Raw genomic sequence first — 26,925 nt, forward strand, 5'->3', positions numbered from 1 at the left:
TCGAGGATACCGGAGCTTTTCTATGCTATACACCGACGTGCGTTTTTCAATTCCATTTCACATTAACAATGTCACAAGGATTGCCGGGGTAAAAAAATTCAAAAATTTATGTTATTTGTGTAAAATAAATATTTCTCCCGATAAAAATAACTCTGACGGTGATTGCCTACAACTTATGACTCTGTACCATGTGTTTAGTTACAGTTTTCAACGTGTTTATTAATTTCAAATTAATTACATTCGAATTTTGTTTATTTATTTTTTACTGTATAGCTCGTTCAGTTTGTTAATAACACGTTGAACCCGAATGACAAAAATAATAATAAGTTTCGATTATAAATTGAAGTGCTGTAATTTGGCAAGTTTATAAAATTCGCTTTGGGCACAGCTACTGGAAGATTTTCGGACAAATGCGTAAAAAGAAACTAAGCGTTGATTCTACAACAACCAATGAATGAAACTTTATCCGACGATTGCTACGCGCGTTGTAAGAAAACGATTTCCCATGCATACGTGGCGCGTACATTAACCGAAAATTAATTACCTCTGCAATATTGCCAAATTGCTGTCCGGGTTCCCGAGCTGATTCTGTCCAAGGAGCAGTTCCTCGATCGCTGGAAAGGCGATGGTGCTGTCCGGTATCCTGGACAGGCCGCCTTTACTGAGGTCGAGTAAACGGGGACACGAGGGATGCTGAGTGGCCTGAAAAACAAAGGAGCCACGCTTTTTATTTCCAGATTCTTTGCTCACGAGGGAGATAGACGGATCGAGATCTCGAAAGGTTTCGTTTTCACGTGCTCAGATTTTTCTCATCGTCAGCGCAATAATGAATCACCTCAATCTCAAGTGAATCCGTTTCCAGAGTGTCCTGCTTGTCGGGGTCACGTTCCTCCATAATGGCTACCAAGTTCCCGATGTGCACCATGCCTCAGCTTCCGAATTGCATCCGGGTGCCAAGTTCTCGCTAACTAATTAATCGGCGTGTTAAGGTGAATCCGCGAATGCTGCAGCGGTAGCTGCGATGAGCTGAGGGTACAACAACAACTCTCTATCACGCGCAATGCACATTAACGCAATTACCCGTTACCCATGCTTCCTTCGATCGTTTCCGCGGAACGAAGCTCCAAGGCAAACGTGGGTAAAAAGTAAACAAAGGCCCTGATCAGCCGTAGTAAGGAGTGCGAAGAAATATTCAAAGTCGACCCAGTTAACGGACAGCCACTCGAGTTATTGGAAACTTGCAGCAATTTCCGAAGGAGCAAAGCACCCCGTCTTCTGTACCTATGCCTGTACTGTACCTACATCATCCGCACGCTGTAACCATTTGGTGGTAATTCACGTCAGCCGATATGCTAAGTTTGCTAACTAACGGAATTAGTTACACTGGAAGGTTATTGGCTATTAATTTTCTCGGAACCTGCGGAACCGTACCTTGTAAATATATGTTCCCGTGTAAACAGGACGTTATACACGTTGACGCACACTTGTCTCTCATCGTGACGAAACTTCATACGCTAACCATCAACTGTGTATTAATTTTAGTAACCATAGGTCAAAAGTGGTATTGGTATCCAATTTTTACTTCCAATTGGACACGGCATTAAGATACCTGAGCATCGGTCAAGCTTGAAGTTACTAGGATCTCCAATTCGCAAGGAATTTGACAGTCAGATTAGGAAACCGGGTTGTGCACCCCGGGCTTATCACTACTTTCCGAAGTCCTACCATACAACTCTAGACTCTCTTCTCTATGGATCGAGTCTTTCTTCTTTGTTCTTCTACGAAGAAATGTCTGGGGCAGTCTGATAGAGAGCCCAGATAACGACACGTGCACGCACTAGACCCGGTCTAGAGATCCCGGATGAAACATTAACCCACCACTCCTACAGGTGTGTGTCGACTGGTCTTCTACCCAACTTCCGCACGTTACGACGCTCGATTCAGAGCCATGATGGCGCGGGACAATTCCATGCCGAATCGATAAGCTTTCTCTGATGTTTGCAGTACTTTTTCCCCAAACTCCTAGTTATAATGACAACTTTCGGCGGGTCAGAAAAGTGGTTATCGCCACGAGGCGTTCGAAGTACTTTTTGTAGCTTTCTTTCGCATGTCACTCAGAGTTTAAATGTGATGGAACGATTTTGAAAGTGCTTCATTGAGGGTTTCATTGGTACTATGGTTACAGAACATTCCGACAGTGGTCAGTAGAGCGAAAGACTTAATGTGGGAATGCGATCGGTATTTGATATGTGAATCGACTTTCTCCTCTTGACTGTATTAGGAAAATATCTAGATTATAGATTTCCGGATCTTGATTCGGTGGAGAGCGATTCGGAGCAGTGTATATCGTTGGGTAACATCTACTGCTTCACGTCACGCTGGATGGTTGGGCGCGTGCGGTTCATGTATGTGCCAATCGACGATGCAATGTACGTTTATGCATCGACTATGCTGTGTGCAAAAATATGCACTGTTCGAGGTGCGTACACGGGAAGTTCGTTTTGGCAACAAGTGGAAAGCTTGTGTAATTATCGACGGATAAGAAAATAATAATAATTCTCCCTGTTTATACGGCAAAGTCACCTTTTCTGGACGGTTTTCGACCTTGGCAATTGTAATCGGATCAAAGTTTGACACGTGAATGTTTATGAAGAGCGAGTAAATTTGCTAAATATAAACAACTAACTTGTCTATTTCGATTGTGGCGACAACTGTGTCAATTTGTACGTTGGGTTTCGTACAACTTGAACCATGAGCTAAGCACTTGAAGAATTTAGTCAAGCAATCAAAAAGTGGATGAATCATTATCATTCTCCAATTTGTCAAAGTCAACACGTTCTGCATGTCCCATTTGGGAAAAACTGAGACCGTTTGAGAAAATTGAAATAGTAAACTTTAATTATGGTGCTCAGAAATAGTGACTGTTACCTCTATGATGCCTCCATCCACACTATACGAGACTGCGTGTCTGATACGATACCGTTTTCTACATATCAAGCCTCTGAATGTATTCTCAAACTTTCCTGTCGAAATATGACACTGAACTCTGACACCCGAATGAACAACGAACATCTATCATCGACAATGATGAAATGGATACACCCAACGAATGAATACAATAGTACCATGAAGTATTTGCTACTGGATCGTGCGTGATTTGTTGGCGTCTTTATATACACTCTCGAAAAAGGCTGCTCAGGTATTCTATGCGAGGCTCTACACTTCATCGATTTGAGGACTAGGTTATGTGACAGAACCGTCATGCGTCAAACCCGAGGTTAAATAGTCATTTTCGTGTGTGCATTGCGCGGAAATTGATTTTCTTAGTTCTTTGGTTCTTTGATAGAAAAATTAACGGTCCAAGGACTGTCAATGACATCTTTTGGTGAACCGAGGTCTAGGAAATACACGACTATTCTGGTAACTGACACGTATTAAAAAAATATCTGTACGGTAGCTCAAACCTCCTACGATTCCGTTCGACAACCATGTTACAAAAATCACAAATCAGGTACGTCACTCAACTTTGCACTCGTCACATTGCCACAATCATTTGCACTGCTTTCCGTCTGTACCCACAATTTCACCTTGTGTTTGTTTTAGCTATTTAGCCAACAATTAATTTCGTGGATTCGTATAAACATGTTTAGATGTTTAGATGTCATGGACATCTACTCTCGAATGGTTTTCCTGGGATAATAATTTTAGACCAAACTTTGCATTATAAATCAGTAGTTTGGCAGTAGTAGCAGTTTCACTCCTGTTTGTCTTCTTTCTTGCCAAAAATTATATTCCAACGTAACAAAGGACTCAAGAAGAACAAAGTTCCGCCAAGATTTTAATTCAAATGCAAAGTAAACGCTGTAAGTTAACGGGGTTCCAGATTATCCGCCACTTTTCACACACTGTGTCGCTGTTTCATACCGGTGATTCAACATTCTTCACTCTGTATAATTCATTCCACTCGAATCTGCGACTACAACCATAAGTCGACCACCAGCTTCAAGTCTGGGCGATGAACTCTGGACTCAATCAGCCGATACGTCGACGATGGTTCCACTACAGAGAACCGCCTTCCAATCAAATTACGAATGGCACTGATCAAGGTCAATTCTAACTCTGCCCGGTCTGAGGTCACTGTGGATAACTTGGAATATATTTCACCAGAGTAGAAACACACGAACTTTTACGAAAAGTACTCATTTCGCAGTTGGTTGAATACCTGGGTTGAATCTGATTCGAGTACCACGGATAGCCGGCATTGTCGTTCGGGCGAACAGAGCGAGTCGATTCGCTGGCCTCGCTCTTACTTTCGTTTCGATACCGCATGCTGGCCGTCGAGTGCGATTCGCGACACACTCTTCATCGAAAGATCGGATCTGCGCCGGGTTTCGAATTCTCAAGTGCCGGAGAAGCTTTGGCGAAGAGGAGATGTCGCGAGGGCTTCGGGAACGAATCGTTGACTGAAAAGTCAGGATTGTCGCGTGTGTTCAGAGACCCGCGTTGGCCGGAAGACACGCTCCGTGGATTCCGTTCCCCAGATAACCGTCTTATACCGCACTACCTTCCTCCTTCCAGCTCGCCTTTCTCGCCTGGTTTAATCGCCGGCAGGTTCTCATTGTCGAAGAGCGAAAGTGATCGATCCGAGGACCGAGTCGAATCGATGCTGCACACCTCGAGAGTTTCTCGCCGCGATTAGCGAAGGCTGAACTTAACCGCGAGCCATAGAGCTCAGGGTGAACGTCGACAACTTGTGCAAGGTACGCGTTTTGGAATTGTCGAATCTCCTGGTGCTCGAGTGGGAAAATTTAGATATTCCACGAGAAATCCCTCGCGTGCTTAGTTTGACCGAAAGAATTATGAATGCAGAACCGGTAACTGTAAACACGGCTTGTTGACTCCACAGGCATATTAGGACAAAGTTTAAATAATGAATTGACCGAATCACTGAACGAGGAATACCGTAAGTTTGCATCGCATTATCTTGCAGTTCGGCTTCGTTGCCAACTCTGCGATATCATCTGCCGTTAACTAAGCTCACCTGATATAGCGATACATCCTGCAAGCGAATTAACTCCGATTATTCGATCGTTGCGGTTTCGTTGGGAAATTGTTTTCATGGACAGGTTTTTGCAACGTTTTTTCCAATACGATCGGTCGATTTTCAGATTAAACTTGCAATTCTGATTTGTATCGTAATACGTGATACTGTAAGGATCATGGATTTTAGATTCACAATTGTGAATTTACTGTCTCAGGACGCAATATGGGAGAAGATAAGAAAGTTGGCGCGAATCGATCTGCAAGAGTTGCAATCAAACTTGAGGTCGTGAAATATACACATATTTTAGACAGTTTCAGACAGCCTACTTTTCAGCCTTTTGCATTCAATCGCAACGGACGAATTCAAAGAAAGGTTGGATCCCAAAGAATTTTGCTAAGTTCACCTTGTCCGTAATGAATTCAAAGTATAAAACAAAGGTTTATAAAGCTGACAAAAGCATCAGGCCTTCAGGGTGGAATAATTTTGAAAGTTTGTTGTTTTTTCGCCTCTTCTCTTTTATCGGCACTCTACGACAGTCTTCTCTAAAAGCCGTTTTTTTCATACATCATCCGAGACGTTGAACTTTATCTTCGAAGCAAATCTTGCAGGCTGGTTACAGAGCCGGGAAGGTGGATGAATTTTATAAATTTCAACAAAAAATTCGCGTATACAGGTGTAACGCAGGGGGAAAATTCCACTTCCGAGGATGATAAAATTCCGGGTGAATTTGTCCCTCGTGTCACGGAAATATATCCTTGTAAATAAGATTTAATTAAAGCCGGAGTGGCGAAAGCGTCGAGGCGCTCTATTCTCCTACCGTAAACCTCCCCTTACGAAACCCATCCCAGGCCAATACGGGGGACAATATTATCTCTCGGCTTTCTGTTTCTCTAGCGCCTTTTTTTCTCATTCCCGAGTGTGTTAGTGAGTCTGACGGGCAGTCAGCGAGTGGAAACATGTTGCAAATCTTACGCGGAATTCTGCGAGCCTCGAGGAGAGAGGCGCAAAGCTTGTAGCTCAAGCTGCTCCGGAAGAAAGGGGATGACAAAAAGTAAATTAACTCGGGACGGCGCGGCAGCGAAATGCCGAATCATTTCTGTCCGTGAAAGCTCGGGAAATTCGAAACGGATGCGAAGCTTAATTTCGCGTGGCCTGGCAAAACTATGAGTGATGATTGTTCTGGTTCGCATCAGATTCAGCTGACCACCCCGTGAGTCGCGTCCTTGAATTTTCTCCGAGGTTGGAATACGGAGGGTAGAGTATGGCAGGGAGAACTATCTCATATCGGGTTTCAACCGAAAAAGTGTCCACCAAAAAGCGACGAATAGTAGTTCGACAAGTCACCGAAATGACGCTAATACACTCAGAGAAATTTTTAGTTTCGGTAACCTCTCTTAACTATTTTCATTTTTTATCACAATCTAAAAATATAGTTCCAGGTGGAAAACGAAAATTAGTTTTGTAGCTGTTGCGGAAAGTTGCTATTCTTTCTCGTTGCGATCACTGTTACTAGATTTTCTTGCAACTGTTGCGAGAATTTCATGCTTGTGCAAGAATAAATTGGCGTTAAAGCCTTGTTTAACTAAAAAAGTTGAGTAAACCGAAGAAACTGATTTTGCGTCGCAATTGCCAAAAAAGGATCGACAATAGCGCCAAATGGTTAGGCGTACCTCGTTTTTCCTAATTCCAACAGTATTCAAACAGTTTTTTTTAACGATACCTGTTTTACTGAATTTTTCTAGTTACTGTAACAAATGAAATTTCTCTCAGTGTAAGCAATCAGGGTTTAATCTGAATTTGGCGGTTATAGATGAAATGAAGCATGTCTGTAATTAAATGTGAAACTTTTGTTAGCTCGAGGTGATATCGTTGCAATCACTTGATAGAGCAGATCAGTTTGTACTTCCGTTATTCTGACTGTTTCTTCAAATTCAAAGAGCATATCTGTTCGTACTTCGGTTATTCGGACCGTTTCTTCGTAACCTTTTTGCAGATAGTCGGCGCTTGTAACACGATAATTCTCAATCCTGTTCGATTCTATAAAAAGTATTTATTTCCGAGCAATTTAGGGTATACCTGGGTCTCCCTCTCTTTCTCTTGCGAGCCTCCCCTTCAATCAAGTGTATATGTAGCGATATTTCCAAAATAGATTAGGTTCGTAAATGAATGGAGAATTGTTAGACCAGAAAGAAATAGGATCTAGGTTTCATAAATCGCAGGCAGATAAATAATAAATATCAAATCAAATTCAATGTAAAAGGAAATTGAGCATTTAATTATATGATCTTTTGATTTATAAGAGCCCTGAGTTCAGTAATATTAAATATCCCATAATTCTGTAATTTTACCTGTGTTTCTTTGATCAAATAATCAGAGATTACATAAAAACTCCGAAAATTGTTACCTCTAACCCAGTTCTATCATTGCAAGTATTTCTCGTATTCCATGTCGAGAAATAAGAAATTTGAATTACGCGCGGGGAAATAATTTCAAACTGCCTGAGATTCGTCTCTGCTCTCCGGTTGAAATATCTATTGCTTTTCGCAATTAGCGTCCAACCATGAAAGAAAAATAAAATCTAACCGAAGCGTCTCAAGGATATGCCTATGAAATGCGAAGAGTTAATCTTTTTTGCAGTATATTCTTAGGAGCCTATCATTTTTACAATAATTTCTGTAGATATCTTAACGATAATTAACGAGCTTAACGTAATCCTCCACATGTAAAATATTTCAGGTGGTTTTTGAATAATTAATTTTAACTTTTACGAAATGTGCAAGTTGCGATCAGGATTCTGACGTGATTTCACTGACACTGTATAAGATTTTGTAACACGGTTCGCAATGAATTTCAAGAGATTGATAAAAAACTTAAATTAAAATGTAACAATTTCGTTAAAATGTTTCATCTGTTTTACCGATATTATGTGAATTCAATGACACTCTTCCATGCCATGAGGAATTCTCAAGGAATGGAGAAAGAACATTACGATAGTAATCCAGAATTTGTTGCTTATTTCTGGTACCCCACGATTGGGGTAAATTCTTCGCAAGTCTACTGCGATTTTACTGTTTGCCTTACAACATGATCGAGATTGGCATAAAATTTCAAAAAAAAAAAAATATCGTGTATCAGCTTAGGTATGCGTCAGATTTCTCAAGAGCCAAGACATCCTGGTCTACCATTACATTTTTAACAACGTGCTCGAGGAAATCACTCCCGTCGTTTTCTACGATATAAAACCGAGATTTTACGCTGATTGCTTAACCGCATTTACAAGAAACCGAGAAATAAAGTTAAAGCTATTTTAGAATTCTGATCGCGTGCCGCTGAGGACCGGATGGTTAAAGAATGAATTGTTCGGTGGACGGTCTGAATCAAAAGTCAGGAAGGGAAGAAAAAACCGTCTCCGAAATCCGCACGAATGTTATTTAAACCAGTGACAGTGAATATGAATAAAAACGTCCTTTTTACGTAATAGAAATGAATATGAGTAAATATGTACAACGCAAGTTGACATATCAAAAGTTTGAGACAACTTTTCGTAACTTAGAACATTCGAAAAGATTAAACTCTACTGTTTTTGATCCTAGTTTTGAATTTCTGGGCTCATTTTGTCCATTATGGAGACATAATTCTGAAATCAGTTCCGTGTTCAAGTATTCCTAAGCTTTGTTTTCTTTCCTCGCTCTCTGTCTTTCCTGCTTCGACAAACCGATCTTTTTTTTTTTTCTTTTTTTTTTTTTTAGGCTGAAAGCTTTTTTAATCAATCTTCGTAAAGGAACGAACATATTTGCTGTTTCCTTGCACGAGTCTATTATTCGCAGTATCTTCACCCCGGGGTAATTTGGAAGGCGATAAGCGCGAGATTCAAGTGATTAAAGCAGCGGGGCATTATATAGTAGCTTCCTGGCGTTTCAACCCTTTGAATACCAGCCAGTGAAACGAAATTCCCGTCGTGTTACCCTCTTCCTTTTTCCACTGTGGATGAGAATAAGAGACGAGTCAAAGGCGAGTTCGCGTCGTCGTTTAAGAAATTGGCAAGCCCGTTCAATCAGTCGGAGGTACGAAAGCTAATCAGCGGAATCCAATTTGCCTCGTCGCGTAGCGTCGCCTTCTTCGCTCTCCCCGAGGCCGTATAACACAAACCCTGCCTTTATCTCCTCACCCCCGCATCGCCCCGCCGAAATATCCTTATCCCATTCTCGTTCCCATACCCCGCGGATCTCAGACCGGGAATCAAATATTCCGGGAAATAGTTTCAGACGAGAGGCCCTCCGGCTTGGCTTCGGGTGGCTCACGCGTTTTCCCCATTTACGGTTTATACATCCCGGAAAAAAAGCGTCATGCAAGCTCGGCCTGCCGGTGTTTCGAAAAGAAGTGAAATACGGAGAGAAGTTCATGCTGGGGAATTTTCTTCGGGGCAAAATACATCCACAGCCGAGGGGTTAATCACTCATCGATTTATTGTACACCTGAATTCAAGATTACAAACATTTCAGAAATTTCAAAAAAGTTCGAGGGATTTCAAATGATTTCGCATGACTTTAGAATATTTCAGAAGATTACAAGAGACTTGGTGGGATTTTGAAAGATATCAAAAGATTTCAAAGATTACACAAGATTACAAAGATTTCACAAGATTTCAATGATTACAGAAGGTTTCAAAGAATACAGAAGATTTCAAGGATTACACAAGATTTCAAAAATTACACAAAATTTCAAAGATTACACAAGATTTCAAAGATTACACAAAATTTCAAAGATTACAGAAGATTTCAAGGATTGCACAAGATTTCAAAAATTACACAAAATTTCAAAGATTACACAAGATTTCAAAGATTACACAAAATTTCAAAGATTACGGAAGGTTTCAAAGATTACACAAAATTTCAAAGATTACACAAGATTTCAAAAATTACACAAAATTTGAAAGATTACACAAGATTTCAAAGATTACACAAGATTTCAATGATTACAGAAGATTTGAAGATATTTCACAAGATTTCCGGAAAAGTGTACACCAGATTTCAGGAGTGATTAACCCATGGTCCATTATAGCCTTTGGTAGAATGTGCAACTTGTGTACGGTGTATGCGAGTATTTTGGATGCGGCGAGACATATGGATAGGTAAACAGATGAAAATGGGTGTGGAGAGAAAGATAAGATTATGCTATTTACGCACATCCTCTCTCGTCACTCGTTGAAGCGAGTTTGAGAAGGAAGGTGTAACGATAATTGAATTATTGCGATAACCAGAACAATCCGCAAAAATTGAACAATTTTACTAATGTTGCGAAAATATTGCCTACTATACTTTACAGTGCAATGCTACGTCGACTTGAAACTCGAAAAATGGGGGAAAAGTTTTTTCGAATTTGTTTGAACCGAACGAATTTTACTACAATATGAATCCAGTTATAGATCGTTTACTATAAACGCGTAAACAAGTTTCGTTTCATTTGATTGAAATTTAATAACCCTGAAAATTATTTTTTTTTTTTTCAATAAAAAGAAGCAAATAATTGAAAAAAACGAAAGATTTAATGGAAAATTGCAATCGGCTCGAGTGTTTTCGTTATTTGAGATAAGAAACAAAATGAGAAAGCTCTGAAAGCTTGATATTACTGACGCTTCGTATCGTCCGACGCTAGGATTTGAGTTGCTTAAACTCACCGGGATTCCGCAACTTTCTGGGCAGATTAGGCAAGAGTTTTACGCGAATCGGTGATCCTCGTTGCAAAGTTGACTCCCTATGTTATAATCATACGCTTTAGGCTACGAGAATTGTACTGAAATTTGCCATTTTTCGACAGACTTACTTTTCGACACGTTTCAGCTTTGTTCGATTCGAGAAATGGGATCGTTCTAATAGAGAAATCGACGAATTGTAACGAAAATTTGGTACCGAACTTTTTGTCCTTGAATAAAATTTTTCGTTTTAAAAGCTTAAAACGAGACGAATTCAAAAATTTTGTGTCAAAGTGGTTGGTTTTATCCGCTCTGCAAATAATCTCTAATATCACTCTGTACCGTGACGGAGTATTCAGAGTTATGAAATAATCCTGTCAGCATCCCAAGTTGCACTTAAGATTAACTCGAATACGGAATTTCGAGAGTAGCTTTCTTCTTACCATCAAGATATCGGATATCGCAGTTTGACGTGTGCGTTTACTTTGCAGTAAAATACGCCAGGTCTGATTCACATGGCAGGTAAATATTTCATCGGATATTATTGCTTTTCATGAGCGGAACAATGACTTGATTCTTTTTGTGTACAATAATCGAAATCATTCGCAGTTTCGAAGGAGAAAATTCTACCGGAATTTGGGACGATTATTGTTGGAAGTTCTCACGTATCGACAATCAGAAAATTTAATTTCTGCAAGTCTTACGAAGATTGAAAATTCTCTCAAATCGTTTTGTTCTTACCCACGCAGCGGAACAGCATGACTTACATATTTCTATAATCGACATCAACAGGATTCGGAATACTCTGTTCGCTCTGATCGGAGTATCCTTCAGTTATTCCGTGACAACATTTCGATATCCGTTTCTGAACTGAATAATCCAATTTTGTAAAACATTTATTCAGACACACTTCAATAATTGCGCCTCGTTGAAACGTTGTACATTCGCTCCACAGTCAGAACTCGCAATTTTATACTCGTTTAATCTAAGCGGATATTTCATTATCAATATCTCTGCTGAACACGCCACTAATTATACTTTCATATGAATACCGCCTGAATCGAAAGAGGTTTTTTTCCTACTGATAGTGTCGGGGACTTACGTTTGATAGCCTTACCAGTGCCTGATAAGGACGCGGAATTTCGTCAGCAAGCATCCTTCGGAACTGGATGCGAAACGCCCATTCATCGTCGTTTATAGAAAAAAAACATGTTTACAATGTCACGCGCGTTTGATTGGAATGTTGAAAAAATTAGTAACCGTTAATGTCGCAGCAAAACGTGATGTCACATTTGTCATACGACATATTGTCAAATTTTCAGGTGTTTGATTCCTAAAATCGCCAAATACACTTCTCAAGCATCAACTGTGCGACGAATACTTTTTTTGCCATTATCATTCATCGTGATTTGAAACAATGTAAAAAAAAGTTGAGAATCAATTGACCGCGATATTCCACGTAACTTGGAATGCTAATCTTTTGACAGAATATTTCTTTTGACCGAAGCAACCACTTCATGATCTGCCACGGTGTAAAATCGCAAATTATTTGTGTCTGAAACATGCTAATGCAAATGTGTAGAACAGAGTCGAAAATTTTTACAAAACATGAAAATATTCGTTACACGTGAATGAATACGTGTCTAATTTGAATACATACGATACTTCGCGACCCACTAAAGCGCGTTTTAATCGACCAGATGTTACTCAATAGTCACTCAACTGCTGCAGGAAAAAAATGTCACGAAAAATAATCTCGCGTCTCCGTCAAGTGTCAGGCGAGAAACGCGTGATGTAATGATTCATGCAAAGGTATATAAAGAGCTTTGCAAAAATGATGCGCTACCATTTTTGTGCGATACGCGGGCAAGCATAGAACACCAGTACCAACGGCATACACCGTATCGGTTTTACCCTTGTTATCGAAGATGGCGCCGATGATCGCTTATACGCTGCCCGCGATGCAGCTCGTGTGTAACTTAGTCATCCCGCAAGCTCCCGACCTAACGCGTAATAATTCAGATGCGAAAACTCAAAACGAACCTGTTGTAAACGACTCACTGATTCTGGAGCTTGACGCAAGGACAACTTCGATTCCACCTGTGACTGCATCATTGCCGAAGATCGAAGCGAAGACTCTTCCGGACGGCTATAAAAGCTTCCCCGAAATTGGAGCAGCCTTCAAGCCTCATAATGAAGATGCGACGTTTGCAGCGGCCAACAGAAAGTGCATCAAGGAGGGTGGAAGCTTGGCGGTGATTGATTCTTGGACCAAGCTCGACATTGTTCGGAAACTCCTACCCACGGACTTCCTATCTTATCACGTAGGCATCACTCGCAAGTCCGGAAGCAAGGATTGGGTTGACGTCAGGACAGGTAAGCTTAGACTTTCAACGGCCGTTGATTCTTTGAAACGAGGAAAGACTGATGAAATGTAATTTAGGATCGCCGCTGTCAGCCATACCTTGGGCATTGAATCAACCCAACAGAGAATACGACTGTGCATACCTTGCGAAACAAGTCCGTGGACTGGAGAATTTCCACTGTTTCGAGAGGGGCTTTGTGTGCGAGATTCAAGTTCCTCAGAGCGACGAGTGAGGAGTCCGTAAATCGGCTGTCGTGACCACTGATCGGATTCGGGCAAAACCGAGGGGTTCATCACTGACATTGTAATCTGGTGTGCACAGGCTGCTGAAATCCTATACATCCTTTGTAATCTTTGTCATCTCTGTAATTTTTAGTTCCGGTTATCGCTCAGTCCTCAACTATTTTCATTTTCAACCACATTCGAAAAATATAGTTCCAGGTAGAAAATGAAAATTAGTTTTCCAGCTGTTACCGGAAAGTCTGGTATCCGTTACTATTCTTTCTCGTTACGATCGCTGTTACTATATATTCTTGTAACTGTTGCGAAAATTTAATGCTTGTGCAACAATAAATTGACGTTAAAGCCTTGTTTAACTAAAAACGTAGAGTAAACCTCAGAAACTGATTTTGCGTTGCAACAACCAAAAAAGGATCGACCATAGCGCAAAATGGTTGCGCGTACTTCATTTTTCGTAATTCCAACAATATTCAAACAGTTTTTCAACGATACCTGTTTTACTGAATTTTTCCAGTTATTATATCAAATGAAATTTTTCTCAGTGTAATTCTTGCAATTTTTGATGTTTTTCGTACCTACTCCTTGAAATCTCGGTGAACATTTTTGATCTTTTGTAACATTGCTGTGATCTTAGCAATATTTCTGTAATTCCTGCAATAATTCCAATCGATTCGTAATCAATTTTTAATCTTCGTAACTGTAATCAGTGTACGCGGGCAAGGCTGGTCATATACTACTAACCATAAAATATTTCTCTACTGTTATTGTCAAATAAAAATTGGTATCTGAACCGAAAAGTTTCCTCAAGAATTAAGCTGCAACACGTTATTGGAATACGTACCAATTCCACTACGATTCACTTTTCACGGTAAAATGGCAAGTATGATATTTTCTCATTGTACCGAAGTTCATCAGAATTGATATTCAGGTTCGATCACCAGACTCGATTGATCTCTACGATGTACCGACACTTCAGACATGTCAAAATTCAAATTATTATTAGCCCCTCAGTTTTGTCGCTGAGTGACCGTGAAAATGGGTTCACGGACCAAAAATCGGTCATTTTGGCTAACTTGATGTGACAATAGCCGATCAGTGACTATCTCGGGATGATCATTTTTCACGTGCTATAGTTTTTTCGAAATGCGTAATGGGTATGAATTCTTGATTTTTTGTTTATGGAATTTTTTTAAATAATTCACTTCGGAAGAAAAGAAGTTGCTAGAATTACGAAAAATTCACGATAGAATCTTTCTTTAATTTCGTCTCCACATATAATACACAATTACGTGAATGTTTTGTCGCTGTAAGCGGGAATATTCAAGCAATAAGATCATGGATAGAGTTATTGTTAATGAAATCGATCTTCGGAGTAACGGAAATTAACACGCTTCAGTGTTTTGAGCATCTTCGAAACTGACTTTCCTCTATTTCGATTTTAACTGTGATTCGCGTAGTAATGTCCGACAAAAAAAAAACCTCGTCGACGACCGAAGACTTTGAAGATCACTCTTGGCCGAGTTGCTATTTTTCGCTATTTCCAAGGATTAATAATATTACAATTTTCACGCTTGAAATTTCGGGATTATAAATGGAAGAATTCAAGGGAAGAAAAGTTCCGTGTGGTTGCTCTTCTCAGGATAGGTAATCTTCCCTGCGCAAATGAGGAAAACGCATTCTTCGATCAATGGAGTTCATCGAATTTCTCAATAGTTCGAACATCTGTCGGCTACAATGGGATTTTTGCTAAATATACCAACATTTTGATCTCAGCATCATTCTACATTCGTTTCTACAATCGTTTCGCTTCAAAACACTATCCGTTCGTTTAACAGATAGCATTCGCAGAGTCTGGCACGTGTATAATTTGACCGAATGTTTCGAAACGAATGTGTGATTATGTGTGATTATAGTCTCTTATCACCGGGGAATATTACTATCTTCGTAATAATGTTTTGTTCGAGTCCGGCAGTTTTTAGAATTACCGACAGATGAAGCCCCGAATAAAAAGTCTTCTCGTTTTTTACATTTTGTGATCATAAATTTCATCTGAGAATTATAAAATTTTTACGATACAAATCAGTGCCGGAATTATGAGGATCGAAAAGTGATCTTGCGCTTCGTTTCACCTCCAAAGAAAACTTCAGTAAAATTCCGAACTGTTTGTCTTTCATTTTTATTTTTAGACTACGATAAAGTTACATTCGAAACTTTCCTCTGCAAGTCTAGAACTCTCTTTATTTTTTTGCTAATATCGAGAAATATTAGATTTACGAAAATTTTACAACAGATCATTTTTTTTATAGCAATAAGTTTCCTTTAAAATAGCCACAGCAATTTTTGTTCACGATATGTAGTTTTAAAGTAATGGACAGTTTCCATTAAAAAAAAAAAAAAAGAATTAAAATGCATACGTTTTTTCTTTTTTTTTTATATATGTTGATTACTTTTGGGGGGTGAGCGCGAAAAAATTCAGACATGATCAAAATAATTAACCACTCTAGTGCACGAGATACAATCCAATAATTTTGCCATATTGTCTTCACACGTCATCTGAACACAGAAATTTTAGAGTTCAAAATTGAGAGTATCTTTACTCGGCTGCTCAAGCTTGGCAGCGAATTCTTGAATATTCAGAACGACGACCAAAAAATGAATAAGTAAATAAATAAAATAAAAAAAGCCGGACCAGCAAATTCTAAAGTGTTGGAACCAACAAGACTTTCACTGCGATAGTAAAATTTTTGCAATACAGTCAAGTGGGCTTCCAATGTAGCAGACCTGTTAAATTTACCTACCGTCTGTATACTCAAGCCAAAATTTGCTGCTCCAGCGTGTTATTTTATTTCGCATTTGTCACGAATAAACTTTATATCTCGATCGAATGTAAAAAATATATTCCTCTCAAACCACTCTATCGCGTTTTATCGAGTCAACATTTCTCAGTATTCAGGCACGTCATTCTTGTTCTTTGTAGATAAATGATTTCCTCTCCCTTCCAGCGCTTTGAATGAGACGTATATGAGAGATAAAATGACTGGCTCGAAGCCACGTAAAGTGCGTCGAAACATCGTGACCTGCCATTGTTGTGCGGCTAGTCACGAAGCACCGTCGACCACATCACATTCTTACCGATAGTGAATTAGCTACCGTATTAATCGAAAATGGCACCGATGATCGCCTACATAATGCTGCCCGCAATGCAGCTCGTGTGTAATGTAGTAATTCCGGATATCGATTCGAGAGTCGCGCTGGGTGTGTTGAAAAATGGAAACGTATCCATCGTCGACTGTTCTCCGATCGTGCAGCATGACGCCGATCCGAATCCAAATCCAAACGAGTCTGTATTACCGCCGTACATCGAAATGCCGATGACGACTCTCCCGGATGGCTACGAAAGCTTCCCCGAAGTCGGAGCAGCTTTCAAGTATCACAGCGATGAAGCTGTGACGTGGCAAGCGGCCACAAAGAAGTGCGTCGAGGAGGGTGGAAGCTTGGCTGCGATTGATTCCTGGCACAAGTTCGATATCCTGAAGCTACTCGTAACGCCCCCGAGTCACATCCACGTGGGATTCACTCGCATGTACGAAAGCAAGGATTGGGTCGACGTCAGGACAGGTAAGCTCGGACTTTTAACGGCCTTTGCCTTTTTTTTTCAAACACGGACAGTCCGATAATACGCGATATTCTCGACCTTTCGTGACTCAGGATCACCCTCGCCAACCGTACCATGGGCGATAGACGAACCTTGGGGCGATTACTACTGCGTCAGAATGCATCCAACGACGCTCGGATTGTTGAGCGACACTTGTTCAGCTCGACGGCATTACGTTTGCGAGATTGAAATTCCTCGGGGTAACAACTGAAGAGGTCGTCGGGGTTGTGAACGAGACAACCGCCGATCACGTTTTACCAAGACTCCGAGTGTAACGCCACGGTATGTTTTAACTATGAGCATTCAATAAAAATCCACATTCGAATCGCGAAAGCTTTCAAGTCAGTTAACCGATTCCCGATCACCCGAGTAGCGACGCTGTTCAAAAACCATTTCAAATTTCTTTTTTCACCGAATTTCATCACGACAGTGTATTTCAGGATCGACTTATTCAACTTGACATCTGTCTGAGACATTCATGATATACAACGGTGTGGTTATGGTCAAAGCCACGTCAAATCCACCACCAAATCCTTCATGTTATTTTCTACACATACTTTACTGACTTTTATAAACGTTTTATTGTGGTAGTCGAAATTATTCAAGTAATCTTACAGAGGATTAGTTCGAATATCGATCTCCGGAGTAACGGAAATGGTGATTTTTCACGCCATTTCGTATATAACGAGTTCTGGTCGACACGATCACGTAACGTAAATTTCAATATTTGAACCAATTAGACAGGCCTGCGAAATATAACTTTAAATTTCTCCGTAAGACAACAATTTTTTTTTTTAAGTATTTAGGTATATTGAATTAAAATATAGGGCAGGTTTTATTTTTACAGCGCGTCGAGATTTCTTTTTAAGCAAGATATGCATATTTCCAGATTTCCGAACAACTTTCATAAAAAATCAAAGTACAATGAATTCATAACCGAATGTTTAGTTATCAAATAAACAGCATTAGTTTTAAAAAAAAGACTTGAGGTGAAAGGCCACTGTGACGGCTGGAAAAGTAACAGATTTTGAAGAATTTTTTTCACGGGGATAACTTATTAACAAAGGGATCTGATCCTTGGTATTTTATTCAGTCTATATTAAATTTGTTTTATACAAATTTTTATCAAAAAATATGCAAAATCAACAAAGATGTAGGCTTCGGTTTAACAAACTAATAAAAAAATGTCCCCTCCATCGTGGTATTGATATCTGGACAAAGAATTATCTGAAAATATAAAACAAAATTTTATCAACATCTGCGCAAGTGTAGCAATCGTTGTTGGTGGCTGTATTCACCTTTTTTTTTACATTCGATCACGGCTTGAAAAAAAAGGGTTATGACAAAAAAAATGTTAATCTCGCGCTCTTTTATAAATAATAATTAAAAAATAAAAAGAAAAACGGCACCGTACGACGATAGCTACATTTGCGTCGATTTGATAACATTTTGTTATTTATTCTCAGACAACCTTTCACCGAGATATCGATGCCACGATGGAGGGGAAATTTTTCGTCATTCAAAGTCCATATATTTGCTAATTATAAATATTCTCCAATGATAATTTGTATAAAACGAGTTTGATATACAATTAATGAAATACCAGCAATCCAGTCCCCTTATTAATTGATTATCCCTGTGAAAATTCTTCAAAGTCGGTTATTTCTTCGTCTGTCACGGAACTACCGTCTGTTTTTACCAAAAAAAATCCACAGAAACAACTTAAGACAATCGATACACGTATCTCCGAATATTCGTGAAATTACCGTAAACAATTAGTGAAGGTAGATGAATATTTAAATATCAAAAATATCAACACTACCTTTACGCATAATCAACACAGAATTGGAAGTTGAGTCGAGTAGTGCTAAGAAAACAGAAGGAAAATATTTTTGTCCGAAAATTTACGTGATAAATAGATATTCAAATGCTGTTTTCATAGAATATCTACCGAAATTATGATTCGTTTTTGTCAGGGAACAACCATCGCAGGCCTGTGTTACTAACGAACCGTTGCATTGTTGTCACAGCTGTGATAAATACAATCTCTGATTTTACCCCGGTGTGGACGTTTTTGAGAAACTTAGGCAGCTCCTATTTACTTTTCACCGAAGACGTCAAATTCGCGCAACATTCTTCCGTAAGTCGAGAATTATCTGCTATTCCGACCGACTTCAAACTTCACCCTCCCCTACTTCAATACGCTTCGAATGTGCGAGACATAATTATCGTTTATAATTTAGAGGATAAGATCAAATTTCTTTAGCAAACTCGTTCTGGGTTCGTCCAATCCCGTCTTACTACTTTCTCCCACGCTCCTGAGGCCAGATATCAGGCCGCAAGGCTACGTAAATAGCGTTGAAAGCTGATAAAATTGCATCAGTGAGTCTGGAAAGCTACAGTCGGAAGCAAAGATGGCACCTCTGATCTCTTACATGCTGCCTGCGATACAGCTCGTGTGGATTCATGTCGTCCCGGGAGCTTTAGCCGCGAGTATCGCCAATTTGGATTCAAGTCTTGCGGTGCAGTCGGAAAATCCGAACTTGTCCAGCGCGGAAAACTTGGCTGTCTCGGGGCTAAACGTAACTCCGACTTCAAGTCCAGCTGTGACTGAATCGTCGCCGAAGGTCGGAACCGAGACTCTACCGGTCGGTTATACGAGCTTTCCTCAAATCGGAGCAGCTTTCAAGTATCATCGTGACGAAAAGGTGACGTGGCGAAATGCTGCGCAGAAATGCGTCGACGAGGGCGGAAACTTGGTGGTGACTGATTCCTGGCGCAAGTTCGACGTCGTTCGGTCACTCTTATCACCCGGCGATAAGATCCACGTAGGAATTCGCGAGGACGTATCCGGGAATTGGGTGGACGTCAGGACAGGTAAGTTAACGACGAAACTTTCAATGGCCTCTGATAATTTTCAAACACAGAGTCGGATAATGTGTAATGTCTTCGACCATTGGTTATTTAGGATCACCCGTGCCGACTGTACCTTGGCAATCGGTTCAACCTGCCGGTCAAGGCTACTACTGTGCCGCAATGTTCAAAAATGTTCGAGGACTGGACAACCATTGGTGCGAAGGAATCGAATATTTCGTATGCGAGATTGGGATTTGAGTGAAAAATTGCTGAGCGTGTAGACTCGCGAATATAACCATTAATTAGCTGATAACGGAATCTTAGATGCGTGCTACTGCGATATATTTTGTCATTTCATTGGTCGAATAAAAGTTGGTGTTACAGTCGGAAAGGATTTTAACAACAAGTCGATCGATTTACTTTCCGTCATTTTAATCAGAAATTCCGTCATCTCGGAAATCTTCCGAGACTACGGTTTCCAGTTACAGAATTTTCAAGAAATTTTTCGACGGGATAACACACGTGTGCATTTCGATTAAATGTTGCACGTTGTTCCGAAGAGTACTTGCAAATGTCGAAACGCCCGGTGAAATTTGGCTCTTCTAAAAGATACTACAGCAAATTATAAAACAAATCCCAAATGTCTGGGATATGCGACGAACACCCCATATTACAAACACATTTCATCAACGATTCGGTATTTCTATAGAAATCTCAGTTGAAAAATTTGCGAACTCTGTTCTGTTCTGTTCTGAAAATTTCCTGAGACAATCTATCGAATTCGGGATCTCACTTCAAAATGCTTCAAACCCTAAAAAAAAAAAAAAAATGATCCGACAGTCGAACAAATTTAGATACTAAAGTCTGACGTAATAACGATTCGCGTGCGATTAAAAAGCTTGAAACTTTCTAAACTTGTCGAAAACCTTTCCAAAATCTCATAGAATTTTCATAAATTCCACGTGGAATTTTATTCGTCCGTTTTCGCTCAAGGGCAAACACAAATCTATCCCGTTCTGTTTGCTTCCTCTATTCGTTTTTCATCGGCAATTCCGCCAATTGCAGGTGAACGATCAACCGCAGCAGAATTCAGATCAGAGAATAACCATGTAAATAATTTTAAGACATCAAGATTCCTCAAATTTCAGAACTCCTGTAATCAGTGCTTACCGCTTGTGCAAAACTCATCGATTGGACTTTTCTATCGAATATTAGCTGTTGAATTCTCATCATTTCTAGCTATCGTGGGTAAACAAATCTGGCCCAGCTTGCGTTTTGTTCGGAAAAAGTTCGATCAAGTGTTTTCCAAGCTGTTGCCCAAACTCTGTGGATACCGGATTGAATATCGAAAAAAATCAGATTCTTCTTATACACGAAACAGACATTTCGTCATTTTTCCGACGAAAGAAATTAGCAAAAATTTCGAGGTATCAATACTCATCGGAAAAAACGACTTGACGTGTCTTTTGTCGACGGCAAAGCCTGGAGAGTTGTAAGATCGTCAATCATATCTGAGTAAGTACGCCTGTTAAATCTTTACACGCGACGATTTTGAATCAATACCTGTAATAATGCTGAATCACCGTTACACGTTACAAGCTTCGCCTATTCAAAGTGACGGTATCCTTGACCAAGCAATAAAAAGTCATTCGTCCCCAATTCTCCCATCCCTCGATCTCCGTAACTTTCGATGGCGTAAGGTACACGGTATGGGATTTGTATATGAAAGCTGCGAGAAAAATCGCGAATACCGCAACTAATTCTGGAAGTTTTGCGGGCTGCACTTACCGGGTGTAATTATTCCGGCTGATATCCTGCAGGCTCACTTTCACTCTCTCAGTCCCTTTGAGAGTTTGTCCCGAGCTAGGAGCGCGGTTTATTTGGAGTCAAGAGTCAGGCGACGAGACGCGGATTCTTTCCCTTTCATCTTGGAAATTGGCAGCTAAATATTAACCCCGTAATTTTGGTCGCCCGGACATTGGACTCGCCTGTTTCACTGAGAGAAATTTCTATTTTCATGCTTTACCACAATCGAAAAATATAGTTCTAGGTAGAAAATGAAAATTAGTTTTCTAGCTGTTACCGGAAAGTCTGGTATCCGTTACTATTCTTTCCCACTATTGTCACTGTTGCTATATTTTTTCTTGTGACTGTTGCGAAAATTCACTGCTTGTGCAACGATAAATTGACGTTGAGGCCTTGTTTGACTAAAAAAGTAGAGTTAACCTCAGAAACTGATTTTGCGTTGCAATAACCAAAAAAGGATCGACTATAGCGCAAAATGGTTAGGCGTTCCTCGTTTCTCGCAATTCCAACAATATTTAAAGAGATTTTTCAACGATACATGTTTTACTAAATTTTTCTAGTCACCGTAACAAACGAAATTTTCCTCATTGTAGATGCCTCATTCGCGCGTTCAGATTTCTTGTATACCTGCAGTTAATGAGGCACTCCGCAAGCGTGATACACTCACGGAGTGCGGTGCGAGCTACGTTTGTTCGATTAATCATGTGCAAACAATACGTCAAGCTCTGTTTGCCAGCCTGGGTAGCTTTACACGATTCTTGGCAGGACGTCAAGCTCGCTTTGGCTCTCCGAACTCTCGACTCCAGCATGCTTGCCGGCATGGGGCTTTGATCGAAATCGATTCGTTTCATCGAGTTCCAATCGTCTCACGCAAAATCAGTATTGATAATTCGGCGAAACGTTGGGTAAATGTGAAAGTTCACAGAGATTGGTGTTATTCAGTCTTTGATAGTGACTTTAATGGATTTCGAGTCACGTAACTAACTGTATATTCATAAATATTAGGGTGTTTGAGAGAAAAATAATTTGTTTAAGTTTAAAGAGAGGTTGTGGCAAAATATGAGCGTTACAAGTCGCGTGGAAAATCACGATCCGTTGATTTTTTACTTTTATACATCATTTTAAATTTATCAAGAATGGTGGATAAATTTTTGTTTCCATTGCTTTCATCGATCATAATACCAATTTACGTCACTAAGAAATTTTTTTCAGTGCACTAAAGAATAACTTGGTCTTAAAAGATGATCACGTTACGAATGGATCCGGGTTTCTTAAAGTTCTCAAAGTCGACTAATTCCGACCCTTTTCTATCGCAGATAGAGAATCTCGTCACTGCGGATCGAAGGATGTCAGGATCGCCGTTTCTGACGCTCGTTTCCTGCCAAAATATCCGATTCCAGCCCGGAAATCACCGGCAAACGTCCCGGACGCCAGGGACGAAACAATCGGAGACAAATTTCTTATCCCTCTGCAGGATTGCTCAACGTGCTTTGTAAACGAAGCCTGAAGATCCCCCTCAGCTGAAGACCAACTTCATTCATTTCGATTCATCTCACGTGAATCGTTGCGCTTCTCACACCATTACGGAAAATTGTACATTTCCTTAGGTGTTACGAGAGCCGGGTTGAGTTCCGTATCCGGTTTGCGATTCAAATTGGATAGTCAGGTTTGTATGTCGTTATGTTTTATACCGTGCACTCGGATTCAGTTTGAAAAAAAAAGTTTTTTTCTTCTCTACGCGCTCGATATTTTTCTGGATCAAAACATTTGAAAGGCGGTAGTTTTGGACAATTCAAACAAGCAGTTCCTTACAGTCTAAATGAATATACTTTCCAACGGATTTTTGCTGATTTTAGAACCATCTTCGGAATACCCGAAAAGCTTGTCAAAATTTCTTGGTATTTTGGTATTGCAGTTTAGTTCAGTCTACATTCTCGACAGCAGTTTCAAAACGTTAAGCTTCACTTTTCCGGAGGTAAAAATTTGTGGTCAAGTATTATTTCATAGCTTGGTAGTTTTCAATTCTCAATTTTTCAATTCTATGGTTTTCAATAGTTATTTCAGCTTCTATGTTTCCTCAATTGGTGTTTAGTTCCGAGTACCGAAGTCTTAGATTTTAGTTTTCACAACTTTGATGTATATCCAGACTCTCAATCTTGCGTTATTTCGAGTTATCAGTTCGCGTAGCTTGCGGCAACGATGGTTTTGTAGATTTTGAATACGAATTGTCAACACCAGCATCCAGTTTTCATTCCGAGTTATCGCTTCCAATTTTAAGCTGCACATTTCTCTTATTTACTCCTCAAATCACATTTTGATACCAATACGTTTTTGCTCTTAATAAATTTAGTTCGCCATATTTCATTGTCTGAGTCAGTCCTTTGTAGTTTTCTCCCGCATTTTCTACCACAACCACATTCCAAATAAGTGACAACCTTCGGTTGTATCAGTTTTTTTTATAACGTCATCGCATCAATTCTGCAAGGCTTTTTAGAATTTTTATTCATCTTTGGCTTTTCGATAATTTTCATTTCTAACAAGTTTTTCTTTTTTCGTAACTGTCCGTCGGCACTTTCCCAATTTCCCTTGTCACCTGGTAATTTCGACTACTCAATTACACAACTCAATCGTCACTTTTGATTCGTTACATCAGTTACACAGACGTTCGCAATCCTGCAATTCTCGAAGTTCTCCTAATTATTAAGACCCCGTTTTGAATTACATATTAAGGCGGGACGATGTACGCGCCATCCTTTGTGTTATATTCGCCCCACGTTATACTTACTTGGTAAATTGTCGCGTTTCCAGTTGTTTTCTCACTGATCTTCTGCTCTCGTGGATAATAAGTCCCGCATAATTCATCTCATACGGTATCGAACAGCTAGGCGAGACTCGGAATGAAGCAGTTTCGTCTGTCTGTTTTTTTTTTTTTTTTTCTCATTAATTACCGAACCCTGGGTAACTGACAACTTCTGAAAATCCCTAACTTATGCTGTTCAAATGCATCATGTTTCAGAGAAATTTTGAGAAATCTATGAATCATCGATCTGCAGTATTTGGATAGATTTCAACGTAACACTTTGCCATGTAATATTCCATTATTATTATCTAACACGATATTGAGCGAGAATGAGTGACGTGGAACAAAGTAAGACTGTCCGTGGATACACTGAGAGAAATTTTTAGTCCCGGTTACCGCTCAGTCCTTAACTATTTTCATTTTTTACCACAATCGAAAAATATAGTTCTAGGTGGGAAATGAACATTAGTTTTATAGCTTGTAATGATTCAAATATAACCGCTCATTGTACACGGCACGATCGGATTAGGTTAGACCCAGGGAGTGGGGCACCTGGTCGCAAATTTAAGGAGAAAATTAGGTGGCTTGGTCTACGTGTTGGTCTCTGAAAAGAAATCGTAATCGATCCAAGATCGACCGATTAAAAATAATAAAGTAAATCTAAACTACGAAAACACACCTATGAAATTAAAGATTGAACACTCCAAAAGCCAAGCCCAAATTCAAAAAGAGACGATACAGAACGAAGAAATAATAAAAGTGCAATAAACGAATATAGTACCTTGACGAAAGACGGTTATCGACAATCATTTATAATCTCAATAATATCCACCAGTTTTAACCATATACACTGTTTTAAACAATATACACCTGGAATGAATGAATTGTGGAATGGATGAATGAATGAATTATAAACCTGATGACGGCTCGTGTGTAGACATGTTCATAAATAAATTAAAATTTTCATTCCACTATTCATAGTTTATGAAAGATTTTTAGTATAGATTTCGCATAATTCTTAATTTTCAAATAATCTTATAATTGGCGCCCAACGCGAAGGCTCGAAAGCTAGAAAAAAAGTGTGAATGATTAAGAGGTCAAGATAGAATTGAGAATTTTCAATTAATTGCATGGGTAGAGTAAAACGAACTCCAGTTTCTAGACCGAAAACTACACGTAGCGGCCGAAATATTCAATATGAAAACATGGCACCTGGTTCGACAAATTCAAATTCAGACCGTGAAGATAATGCGACTGGAGGTGAAGGAGGTCATGACTTGAACAAATTGAGACTAGAACGACAACAATGGGCTAACCAACAAAAAGAATTGGCCAAGTCTTTGCGTGATGAGCAGCAGCAGGACGCGACGATGGCGGAAATTCGACGTTTGACGGAGGAAAATGATAGACAACGTCAATTGGTAGAAAGATTGTCGGCAGTAGAACCAATTCAACAAAGTCAAAATATTGAAGGAAGGTTAGTAGGAGGTTTGATAAACCAATTGCAATCATTTCAAATAGAGATAAAAGTACCTAAATTTCCTGGGGAGGATAACACGAATCCTAGAGAATTTTTAAACGATTTAGAAAGATATTTCGATGTGAAACACGTACCGGCAGAACAAAAAATATTAGTTATTCGTGGTGCATTAAATGGTAGAGCTAAAATTTGATGTGATGGAAAAAAAAATAGGTTTAACGATTACGAATGTTTTAAAACTGCATTTTTGAAAGAATTTTATTCCGTAGCTATAAGAATCAGGAAAAAAAATCGTTGGTCGATGCGTAAATTCAAAGGGAGTGAAAATAATTTGCAAACCTATTTTTTAAAACAAACCGAAGAAGCTCAGTAATTTGAGGCCAAGTTGTCGGATTACGAAATAAATTACAGTATTATTCGACAACTGCCGATTAAAGTGGGGGAATCGTTAGTTGCAATTGATTTTTCCGATAATAATAGAGTTGAAGCCGCGTTAGCTCAGCTGGATTTAACTTATGGAGAAAGAGAACGTGGAAAACCTCGAAATTCACAGTCTTATAACAACAATTCGTATAATACCAGCGAAATCAATAAACCAGGTCACATTAACGCACAACCGAAATATCAACAGATAAGTCAACGTAACGGGGTATCTACGAATCAAAATTTTCAAAATACCGTACCAACAGCTGTTAGTGTTTGTTCACCCAACACAAGTTATCCGCCACCTACTTACTTTGGACAAAATCAAAGGTCGAATGGATATCATTTACCAACAGCGAATCATAATAATAACAATTGTAATAACCAACGACAAAATTTAAACTGACTATCGGCGCGTTGAATCAAGGTCCAATAACGTGTCGTGACCCTTTTGATTATATTACGGACCTATCTTATGACGTAAATGGTACTGAAAAAAATGTCCAAAAAAATTCAAGTTTAACTGTACCAAGACGTCCACATATCTGCGTTACTGTCTTGGGG

General features: G+C 39.5%; 3 protein-coding genes across 3 annotated transcripts in view; 2 read left to right on the forward strand and 1 right to left on the reverse strand.

The window, feature by feature from the left end:
- The window catches only part of LOC124299133 (PH domain leucine-rich repeat-containing protein phosphatase 2), a 116,617-nt gene that overhangs the window by 18,598 nt on the left and 71,094 nt on the right, over positions 1-26,925 (reverse strand). Inside the window, exon 6 of the mRNA XM_046752107.1 lies at positions 545-702. Within this exon, the coding sequence (XP_046608063.1) occupies positions 545-702 (158 nt within the window). The remainder of the gene's footprint in view (positions 1-544; positions 703-26,925) is intronic.
- LOC124299145 (uncharacterized) lies at positions 16,402-17,329 on the forward strand. The gene is made up of 2 exons (XM_046752136.1): positions 16,402-16,959; positions 17,050-17,329. The coding sequence occupies exons 1-2, from the start codon at positions 16,506-16,508 to the stop codon at positions 17,205-17,207; spliced, it is 612 nt and encodes a 203-aa protein (XP_046608092.1). The 5' UTR covers positions 16,402-16,505; the 3' UTR covers positions 17,208-17,329.
- Positions 19,418-20,235, forward strand: LOC124299148 (macrophage mannose receptor 1-like). Its single transcript, XM_046752139.1, has 2 exons — positions 19,418-19,873; positions 19,965-20,235. The coding sequence occupies exons 1-2, from the start codon at positions 19,432-19,434 to the stop codon at positions 20,108-20,110; spliced, it is 588 nt and encodes a 195-aa protein (XP_046608095.1). The 5' UTR covers positions 19,418-19,431; the 3' UTR covers positions 20,111-20,235.

The sequence above is a fragment of the Neodiprion virginianus genome, chromosome 2 (genome assembly GCF_021901495.1).
Source record: "Neodiprion virginianus isolate iyNeoVirg1 chromosome 2, iyNeoVirg1.1, whole genome shotgun sequence".
Lineage (NCBI taxonomy): Eukaryota > Metazoa > Arthropoda > Insecta > Hymenoptera > Diprionidae > Neodiprion > Neodiprion virginianus.